The sequence below is a fragment of the Psammomys obesus genome, unplaced genomic scaffold, assembly GCF_907164565.1.
Source record: "Psammomys obesus unplaced genomic scaffold, mPsaObe1.curated_primary_1811, whole genome shotgun sequence".
NCBI classification, from domain to species: Eukaryota; Metazoa; Chordata; class Mammalia; order Rodentia; family Muridae; genus Psammomys; species Psammomys obesus.
In genome coordinates, this window is record NW_026596443.1 from 598,847 (window position 1) to 609,879 (window position 11,033).

The window sequence follows — 11,033 nt, forward strand, 5'->3', positions numbered from 1 at the left end:
TATGAGAACTTTTGCTAAAATCATTTAAGTGAAGAAGGGATCTGGGATTGACCCATTTTTTGGTTGTTTTGTTTTTGTTGTTTTTGTTTATTTGAGACAGGGGTTCATAATGTAGTTCTGGCTGCCCTGGAATTTACTAAGTAGAGCAGGCTGGCTCATTTCACAGAGATCTGCATGCCTGTGCCTCTCCAGGGCTGGGATTAAAAGTGTGCACCACCACTGCCAGATTGGGATTAACCCAGTTTATAGTGCTCTAAACTAGAGGGGCGTTTTGTTGTTCTCCCTGAGAACTGGTCATAACCTCAGGCTTACTACATCATCTGTGGAAAAGTCAATGCTACATGTAAACACACACACACACACACACACACACACATACACGCAATTAGTGAATTAGAATGGCTAGGGACTGTGTCATGTTTTAGCTGGAGAGACTGCCATGTTCAAGTCCTAAAGCACCCTGACTCTCCCAAGTACAAGGGCAAGAAGTCCTCCACCCCCCCCCCAAAAAAAAAAAAAAAAAACAGGAACAAAGAAGGGCAGAAATTTGTCCATCTCCTTTCTTCATTTCTGTAACTGGAGGTGTCAGCCCATGAGATTCTGGTTAGCTTTCTATCCCAGGTATAATAAGCATTTTAAAATGCAACAATGTGCTTCTCTGTAGACATTTAGTGATGGCTTTAGTCAAGGTAGACTTTTTTTTTTTTTTAATCAAGTGTAATCTGGGTGCATGCCGTCACACTAAAGGCGGCAGAGGCAAGTAGGTAAACATGGGGCCAGCCTGGACTAGTTTCAGGATGGCCAGAACCACATAGAGAGATTCAGTATCAACAACAACAACAACAAAACAAATCAAGTGTAATTCTTTTATTTTTGAGAGTCATTTTTATTTTTAAGTATGTGAAGGGGCATGAGAGGGTTGTACATGTGGTGCCCATGGAGACTAGGGACTTTGGCTCCTCTAGAGCTAGTTTCAAATAGCTGTAACATGGGTACTAGGAATCAAAGCCTGGCCTTCTGGTAGAGCAGTTCTTTTTTTTTTGTGTGTGTGTGTGTGTGAATTTCACATCATGCACCACAATTTCACTCATCTCACCTTCTCTCCATATTCATTCTCTGTCCTTGAAACTTCCCCTCCAAAGAAAAGAAAAGAAAAGAACCACAGTAACAAAAATCTCACCATGGAAGCATGGTGGGTTGCAGTGTGTCATACAGCATACACTTTTGCCCATACAACTTTCCTTACCAATGTTCATTGCAATGAGTCATTGGTCTGGTTTGCGGCCTCTGGCTTCTGCTTACACCATCAATACTGGGTCCTCACTGAGGCTCTCCTCGGATATCCTGTTGTTGCCCTGTGACATAAAGATCTGCAGGACTGGACCTTCATGTGCTCCAGCAGTTCAAAGATGGGGTGGATGTTGGGATGGGTCAACTGAAACCCCTGGACCTAGGCCTGGATGGTAGCTCACTGCTACCATGAGTAGGCCAGCCTGCTCACTCTCCTGCTCCATGCCAACAGGGGCAGCTCTTCTACTTTGCCTAGGCAAGGGGTGGGGCCAACTCTCCTGCCTGTGGCAGTTGGCAAAGGCCCGACCAGGTTTCTTATCCAGTCAGCTCCTTGGCACCCACACCAGAGCTAGCTCAGCTGACTGCTTGGGTGAAGGATATGGCCAGCTTCCCTGCCTTCTGTAGCCAGTGAGAGGCAGTGCTAGCTCTGTACAGCCTTTGACATCAACATAGCCCCAGGAGGCAGCCCAGTCCAGGGACATCCACGCGGCCTCAGGTTAGAGTGCAGACTACTCACATCAGGTTTTTTTCTCACCACCCTCACTTCATAGTGCACAAACCTTTCTGCTTCTCTTTTTCTCCTGTCTCTCTACCACATACTTGCTCATTGCAGAGACACCGCCCTTCCTGTCTGTGCTGCATAGCAGCAGGTGGCCTCTCAGTTCCTACCTTTTTTTTTTTTTTTTCTTTTCTTTCATTTTACATTTACTAACTTATTGGCATGGTTCATGTAAGCTCCTCAACACCGGGGAATCCACTCCCCCTTCCACCATGTGGATTGCAGCAATGGAACTCACATAGTCAGGCTTAGTGGCAAAAGCCTTTCCCCACTGAGCCATCCAAGCTTTCTGATTGGGGGTCTGTTTCATGGGCATGCTCCATGATAGTCACAGCACCATGGCCTCCCCCGATGTGCCACCACCCTGCAAACACTTTGCTCAGCTTCTACTATTCTGTCTTTCCCTCCTCTCCTCACTCTGCTGGCCATCACCTCCCCTCCATTCCTTTACCTCCCTTCCATATTGTCAAGTAGTCTGATTCCCAAAGAGAACTGCCAGCTGCTTCAGATGTCTTAACAATTTATTCAGTATTTTCTGGACATGTGGTAGAGGACAGTGACTATGTCCCTGATAAAAATGAGTTCTTCCTAGCCAGGCACTATGGCACACAGTTCAAAGCCTGGCACTTGGTAGGCAGAGGCAAGTGGATCCATCCATGGCCTGGGGAAGGAAACTGGAGCCTATGATCCCTGAGAATGCCTGCTTCAAGTCTGATCACCCTTTGCAGGGTTTTGCAGTGGCCCCAGCAGTCTGTAGTCTCTGATGATGTTAGTAAATTATGATGTCTCTTCCTGTTGGGGAACCTGTGGGGACCTTTTCGTCCCTGTGTTATTCAGGATGGCTGCTGTGCCCTTGGCATGAATCCTCTTCATAGAGCCTCAGTGGTTCCTGCTCACTTGGTAATCTCTGGTTCCCAATTCTCTCTGAGCACAGCCAGAGAGATGCAGCTGCTGACACTCCTGTGGTGACCACAATGGCCACAGTCTCCCAAAGCCTGGTATTGGAGAACCAAAGGAGTCTCAGCCCGAAGGGAGAAATGTCCAAGAAGAAGAGACTGTGATTCATCGTGAACACCAGATCCTTCCAGTCAGCGTCCTGGGTTCCCTGAAGATCAGCCACCTTGTACTGCACTGAATGTAGTGTAGGGTCTGTAACTGTAATTCAGTGTCGAATGTCACGCAACCCAGGTGAGATTTATTAACCTTATTAGGAAGGGTAGGATAGGTTAGGCTACCCACAATGAATCTTTTGTAGTAGAAAATGTAGCACAATATCAGGAACTCATGAGATCCCTTGAGAGCCTCCTACAAACCCAAAAATGAATCTTTTGTAGCAGATTATGTAGTACTAGTACAATTTCAAGTACCCAAGGAGATCTTGAGAGCCAAGCAAGACAGGCTAACCACAATGACATCAGGTTGTAGCAGAAAGTATACTTTTTGCAATACCCAAGTACCCGAAAGAGGTCATATGTGGGCCTCCTTTACAAGACAGCTGTTCAACTCTTCTGATAGAAAAAACAAACTTTGTCTTCCTTTGTGACTTGTGATTTTAACCATAAAGGATCCACTGGAGGCTCTTTGTTTCCTGTTGTGCATTGAGTTGAGCTAGGGTTAGGATTGTGACTCCTGGTGTTGAGTTAGGCAGGCATGCCACCATTCTCCAGGGCATACCAATCTAGGAGGGCAGGAAGGACCCTGACCTCCCATCATGGTAACCCACCTTTCATCCATAATCCCATGGTACTTGCTTATATTCTCCATCTGGGCCTTTTCATGCCATTATTGGAGTCCTTCCTCTGCCCATGTGATGTTTTCTCCAGGTGAACCCATCCTGGCCTCCTCCTCCTTCCTCTTCCTGTCCATCTCTCAGTTCCCACTCTTAACCACTGAGTCATCTCTCCAGCCCCAAATGTGGCTCTTAGTTGCAAAATGACTTAATGAGATTGCACGGTGATTGTTGTTTATTCTGGCCCTAGATGGTAGCCCAATGTTTTGTAGTTAATTAGAATATAACAGTGTAACTCAGTATCTCATATACAATCCACTTTCAGAGTCAATATATTCTTAAGTAGGCAGAATTACTCCAAAATAGTCCACCTGGAAAAGTCTTAAGAAAAAAGCTATTCCAGAAATGCCTAGGAATGGAACTAATGACTGCAAATATTGCTTTCACAGTAAAATAATGATTTGATAATGTATTAATTAATGGAAAGTTTTAAGAAATATTTGACATGTTTTCAATGACAAATTTTCCTAACAGGAAAAAAAATATCTTTAAAGGTGTGAAGCCATAGTATCTGGGTTTAAGATATTAAGTATCAGAGCTTGGCTGCTGAGCTCAGTCAGAAAGTTTTCCCATCATGTTCAAAGCTATCCTCAGTGCCACGAAAGCAAAAACAGAAAAAAAAAAAAAAAAAAAAAAAGAACAAAACCAAACTTAACTAGTCCTTTATTGACTGTATTAGAGCAAATCAGTTAACGTCTTGAGTTTCCATTTCTCCATCTGCAAATTAGTGTCTATAATTAGTTCCTGATATCTTAAAGAACTCGGAATTGAGGTGCACTGCATGCCCAAGATAATAGGTGTTCAGAACATACTGTTTCTAAGTGCTTAATGGAGCCGCAGTGACGTACTGTCTGGTAAGGACTGAGCAAGGACTCGTCTGTACATCTTGGGCTTCCTCCTAGCATTGCCTTCTAGCACTGTCCCCTCACCAGAGCAAGCTGCTGATATGCTCCACACTTCTGTTTCCTCATCTGTGAACAAGCTTTGTAGAAGCTCCTTTCTCATAGGCTAGTTTTGAGACTGAGTTTATTTCCATAGCTAGTATTATGCAGAGAGAGCATGTGGGTTATTGTATTGGCACATCTCTGACTTCTTGTATTGATCATGGCAGCCATGATCAGCTCTAGTCTACTGAGAAAGAGGATTCTCTGACTTGCATGCAGGCATGTAACGAAGAGAGTGAAGGAGCAAGGGAGACTGCACATTCCTGCTCTGTACCTTTTTTTCTTTTTTAATTATTCTGTTTTACTAAGATCTCCAGCAAGGTTGTGGCTCACATCTTTAATCCTAGCTCAGAGGCAGAGGTAGGTGGGTATCTGTGAGTTCTAGGCTAGCCTGGAACCTGGAACTCATAGAGCAAGTTCTAGGACAGCCAGGGCTACATAGAGAAATACTGTCAAAAAAAAAAAAAAAAAAAAAAAGAAAAGATAAGAAAAAAAGTCTCCATATGTAGTCTGGTCTAGTCTGAAACTTGAAGGGATCCTCTTGCCTCAGATTCTCATGCGCTACCATCCCAAGTGTGCACCACTATGCCCAGGTACTAAGTTCTGATCATGTTATAGATTCCAGCCCTGGACACAGGGAGAAAAAATAGATCTGCTTGTCACGCTGGTGCAGGCCTTTAGTTGTAGCAGTAGATGAGTCTGAGGCCAGCCTGCTCTACAGAATGTGTTCCAGGCCAGCCACAGATATGTGGTGGGTTCTCTTCTCAAATGAGAAAATGTGAAAAGGAAGCAAGGACACTCTCTCCCCAGGGTGTATACCCCAGCTCAGTCATTATTGTAATGAACTACAGTATATTTCTGTTACACTGTAAATGATATTTATGTTGGAGATCAAAGTATAACATTAAAAGGAATTTTTTTTAAATGAAATATAAAGTTTGGTGGTAGTGGCATGTGCCTTTAATCTCAGCACTTGGGACACAGAGGCAGGCAGATCTCCATGTTCAAGACCAGTTTGGTCTACAAAGTGAATTCTAGGGCTACACAGAGAAACCCTTTATCAAAAAGTAAAATAATAAAAATAAAAAAAGATGAAATATAAGTCAGCTACAGACACCAACTGTTGCAAAATCTGGTTTTGTTTTGTTTTTTGTTATTTCTTTCTAGGTTTATCTTTATGATGATCCAGAGTATGCACAGCTGTCATTGTTGTTTGCATAAGATTTTCTACTGTCGCCAGTTGACATATTGGTGACCCTTTTCCTGAGATACAGCTTTCTAACATTATTAGTAGTTTAGTAGTTGTTGTGATGGCTACACAGTCAAGTGGACAGGCCATAATTACTCTGTATTGGAAAAAAAGTCCACTGTTTACATATGCTATACAAGAACTCTGTGATATATACATACATATATATGTATAAACAATATATAGAAACAATTTATTAAAAAAACAAGATAGACCAGGAGTTAGAGGCAGGAGGATCTCTGAATTTGAGACCAGCCTGGTCTACATGGCAAGTTCCAGGACACCCAGGGCTGCACAGAGAGACCCTGTCTCAAAACAAAAACTAGGCCAGGCAAGTATGGTGTTCCACATCTGCAGCCCAGCTTGTCAGGAGATGTTAAGGCACAAGGATGGCTTGAGTCCAGGGATTCAGGCTATCCTGGGCACCACTGCAAGATGTCATCTCAACAAAATGGGAAGGAAAGGAATAAAGGAGCTAACACGACTTAGGACAGGAAGAGAAAGGAGGGAGTATTTGATTGCCTAAGAGCTGTGAAATCCTGTAATTTTATTTTGCAATAGACTTCTATCTTAAGCGCTTTATTTAACATTCCTATTTCTAACCTCAGGAGAAAAAGTGATATGTGATAGATGTGCGGAGGCTCTTTACATTATTGTCTACTTTTGTGTATGTTTAAATTTTTATCTAAATCAAAGGCTTTTAAATAGAATTTAGACAATAAAAAGATTCTCCAGCACCATTGAGAACAGCACAAAATACCTCTTGCTGAGCATGCAGGGCTGTGGGAGCTTTGGAGGAGTACTGTGCCTGAGAACCTTTGCTTAGGAGGTCTGGCTGGACCTACCAGCAGGCCCACGACGGGAAAGGGCACAGCTTCAGGCCCTGTTTGGGCATCCAGGCCACTAGTGAGAGCTTTTCTCTGGGAAGGACAGAGAAGGAAGGGCAGATGACTGCAGCCACATGGCTGTGTTCAGAACTAGGTAAGGTGGCCATACCTTCTTGTCCTACCAGGCCAGAGTTCTTGGATCTGTGACAGTCTAGTCACCAGACTTAGGTGCTCAAGTGAGGATCATGACAACATTCAGAAACCAAGGCATTTTGTTCTGGTAACCTTAAGATGCCAGTGTCCCCTCTATTGTCCCATGTGCCACACATCCAGCCTCTTGGTCTTGTGGTTAGATGTCCCCTTGGTTGGCCTTGAGCTATTGTTTTTTCGAGGCAGCCAGTCTCCCTCTTCAGTCAGTAACTGACTGTTTGCCCTATGCCTCGGACAGCACAATGGTGGTGGAAGACCTACTCTTGCTCAAGTCCCAGGATTCAAGTGGGACAAGAGAAACAGGATATAGTTCCGTGAGAGCCAACTGACTAAGATTCAATTAATGGAGTGCTTCCACAGCATCCTTCCATGCTTAGTGGTCTGTGGCTTGGATAGTGTGATGGTCTCAGTATCTGCAGAACACAACAAATTAGATTGCAGAGATGGCTCTGTGGTTAAGAGCACTTCTCTTCCAGGGAACCTGGGTTCAGTTCCCAGCACCCACATAGTAGCTCACAACTGTCTGTAGTTCCAGGGGATCTAACACCTTCTTTTAGCCTCCTTGGGCTAGGCACACACATGATGTTGTATACTTTTTTGGCTCTGTTGCTCTCCTTGTAGAGTTCTGTCCCCTCCAGGTCTTTTTGTCTCCCCCTTCTTTCATAAGATTCCCTGCACTCTGCCCAAAGTTTGGCTATTAGCCTCAGCATCTGCTTTGCTACCCTACACACACACTTTAAAAAAAAATAAATATATAAATTAAATTACATATAAATGTGATCTATCTGTAGATCACTTAGATGCCAGAAGAGGGCGTCAGATTCCAGTATAGATGGTTGTGAGCCACCATGTGGTTGCTGGGAATTGAACTCAGAACCTCTGGAAGAGCCATCACTCCAGCCCCCACCCACACCCTACATTTTTTAAAGTGGAAGAAAGGAAAAGAAAACAATTGCCAAGCCACAAATTAGAAAAATAATAAAAAGACAGAAAATGGAATTAATGATTAGTAACAGATTGCTGTTTTCACCATGTGAGTCTAGTCTCCCTCGTGTCTGTTGTCCTCCCATGAGTCACTGAAGTAAAACATCACTTCATGGTACTGGGTGCTTTTGCTGACCACCAAGGAAAGACAAATACAAATACAACGAATCTTAAACTACCCGGTGTGATTCTCCCCCTCCACACACAGCGAAAACCAGATTACAAGACATTGCAAATAAATCCTTGTTGGCATTTTCTTTCTGCTTATGTCAGAGACCCAAGGCTTCTCCTGGTGAAAGAAGAGTCGTAGACACCTGCTGCCTGAGCCAGAAACCCACAAAGGGAGTCAGGTAAATGCTGGTGTTCTTGTGTCCTAGGGCCTTGGGCATGCTAGCCAAGAGTTCTCTGAAGTACATACCCAGTCTCAAGTAAAACCTTATGTAGTGTAAAAAGACAAAGATATTATTGGGGGTAAAATCATTATTCAGATGTCTGTGAAGGGCTTGAACCTGAAGAGAACCTACTGGAAAGAAGATATATTTGTGAGACCAGATAATTTCATAGCCAAAGTCTGTATCTTGTCATTTGTTTTTGGAGATTAAGAAGACAGGTATTGGAAGGCAGGGGATGTAGAGTAGATGCTAAAGTCTCCAGGAGCCCAGACCAGAACCCACATCCTCATTTGTGGTTATCTGGAAAGATTCGATACTGTTTGTGGTTTGGAAACTGGATAAAAGTTCATCTTTTAAAAGGGATGTGGCTTTGATAAAAAGCCAGATAATAGGTGATTTCACTGCGTAGAAGCAGAGTTTAAAGTGTGGTTTAGTAGTAGAGCATGAGGCCCTAGGTTCAATCTCTAAATACCAATCTACGACTCAGTCAAACAACAATCTTTCTAATGTTCTAGAAAATTCCATAACTTTTTTTTTTGGACCCTGTTTAAGACAGGGTCATATATAACCTTGGGTGCCTTGAATTTGCTTTTTAGCTAAGGATGACTTTGTGTTGTTTGTTTGTTTCTTTTAATGTTTATTTGTAATTTATTTTTATGTATATGAGTGCTCTATCTGCACGTACATTCCATGTCAGAAGAGGGCACTAGATCTCATTATAGATGGTTGTGAGCCATCATCATGTGGTTGCTGGGAAGTGAACTCAGGACCTCTGGAAGAATAGACAGCACTCTTAACCTCTGAGCCATCTCTCCAGCCCTTAAGGATGACTTTGAACCTATGATCCTTTTGCCTTCCATGGCTAACATTCTCTGACTTCTGAGGAGAGTTTAATTAGTCTCACAGAATTAGAGTAGTGGAGTCATTAGGTCAAAGGTCACCCAGACAGTTCAGCCTCCACTGAGCTCTAAACCCTCCTACTCTTTCAAATGCCGATGTTAAGGGGGATGGAAAAGCACTTCCACATCCACCAGGAAGGCAGTGATGAGCCTGTGCAGAGATAAGCACAGGGCCCCAGCTCTGCCACCAAAACTTATACAGCTTTCCAATGGGGACTCAGAAACCTGGAGCCAGACTTTGCCAGCACTTAGTATTTCAGAGGCAGATAACAGTGGAAGGAAATATTCTGTAGAACCGAGAGCCCTCCCATGCCCTGACCACACCATGGGTTTATAGTTATGGACCTTAACATAGATTCTCAGTGGGTCTAGGGCTGCTCCCATGGGCCTCCGAGTTGCACACATTTACCCTAAGAGGTGATCAGGAAACAGCCGATTACAATCTTAAGAGCCTCTGATATGTCTCCACAGGTATGCTGCAAGACCGTGCCCGAAGATCAAGTGTGGGTGTGTTGCCAAAGAGGACTACTGCCAAGAGGACAAGAGCCCCAAGAGCCTCTTCCTATACCAGAACCCCTGGAACAGCTTCCTATGCCAGAACCTACAGAATAGCTTCCCATGGAGCTTGAAGCTGGCCATCCTTGGCATTTTCATCATCGTATTGTTTGTCTACATAACTGTAGAAAAGAAGCCGCTCTTGAGTTAAATCCTTTAGGAGCAAAGCAGCATGTGCAGCATCCCGGACCTTTAGCCGGAAACACAGATCTTTGCAGAAGGGCCATGGCTACAGCCAGGCAGCATCTCCCTGGATATGCTAGCTCTCATGGCTGTATCTGGGTTAAGCCAGGTGGAGGAGCAAGGGCAGAACCAGGCAGCATGCTAGGTGCATGATGGTCTGTATGTCAAGTAAACCATCATTACAGGTGCTAATAAATCAGAGAGCTCTTCTGTAAAAGAAACTACGTGGGCCTCCCTCCCCTGTTTCCTCTTACCAGACAAAAAGGCTTCACATTGTTATGACTGAGACCATGTGCTACTACAGAGCATAAAAACAAAGAGATAATTATATTCTTAATAAAATGTGTCCAAATGTCCAGACAGTGGTGACATTTCCAGTTTGGCATGGTGATGACAGTGACCTTGATATAGCATAAACCTGTTCCTCCTCAGCTGCAATCCAGCTTTGATTTCTCTATTTTCTGTTGGCGCTCTGTGATATGTACAAAAATGTCTGTTTGTCCCAGAGAGGGCACAGAGGAAACATACACACACACACAAACACACACACGGCTAGGAATCCAGTCTAACTCTGCGAACCGAGTTTCTTGTGATTATTGACAAAAAGGGAGTCCTTTTCCCAGCACAGGTGAGGACTCAGGAAGGCTGGCTTCTGCAGCTCCTGTACAATGTGCAGGAAGCTCCACAGAGAGTCCCTTCTCTCCTGCAGTTGTTTACTGGTCTATGAACAGAGAGAAGGGCCTCAGGAACCTTGTAGGTTTCCTGTGAGTTATTGAAAATGGCTTGCAACTTTTTTAATGTAGACTGTGTGCATGCAGTCTCACTACTAGGGGAACGGAGGCAGGAGATCTCAGGAGCCCAGGGGTTCTAAGTCAGCCTGGGCAGCATAGTGAGATGCTGCCTTCTGTCTTAAGTGTGTTTTCTATTGCTGTGATAAAACACTGACCAAAAACACATTGGGGAGAAAAGGGTTAATTTGGTTCACATCCCTGCCCCCTTCCCCAGCACAATCCATTACTGAGGGAAGTCAGGGCAGGAACTGAAGCAGAGACCATGGAAGAGAGCTGCTCACTGCCTTGCCAGGGCTTGCTCAGTCTGCTTGCTTGCTTAACCCAGGGCCATCTGCATAGGGGTGGTGCTGTCCACACTGTG

At 44.1% G+C, this 11,033-nt stretch overlaps 1 protein-coding gene across 2 annotated transcripts in view; it reads left to right on the top strand.

Moving 5' to 3' along the window:
* Window positions 1-10,590, top strand: part of Lemd1 (LEM domain containing 1) — a 41,835-nt gene extending 31,245 nt beyond the window's left edge. For both annotated transcript variants that reach the window (XM_055598149.1, XM_055598150.1), the window contains 2 exons: window positions 8,126-8,202; window positions 9,615-10,590. In XM_055598149.1, the coding sequence (XP_055454124.1) occupies window positions 8,126-8,202; window positions 9,615-9,849 (312 nt within the window). In that variant the 3' untranslated portion in view covers window positions 9,850-10,590. The remainder of the gene's footprint in view (window positions 1-8,125; window positions 8,203-9,614) is intronic.
* Window positions 10,591-11,033: the final 443 nt, after the last annotated feature.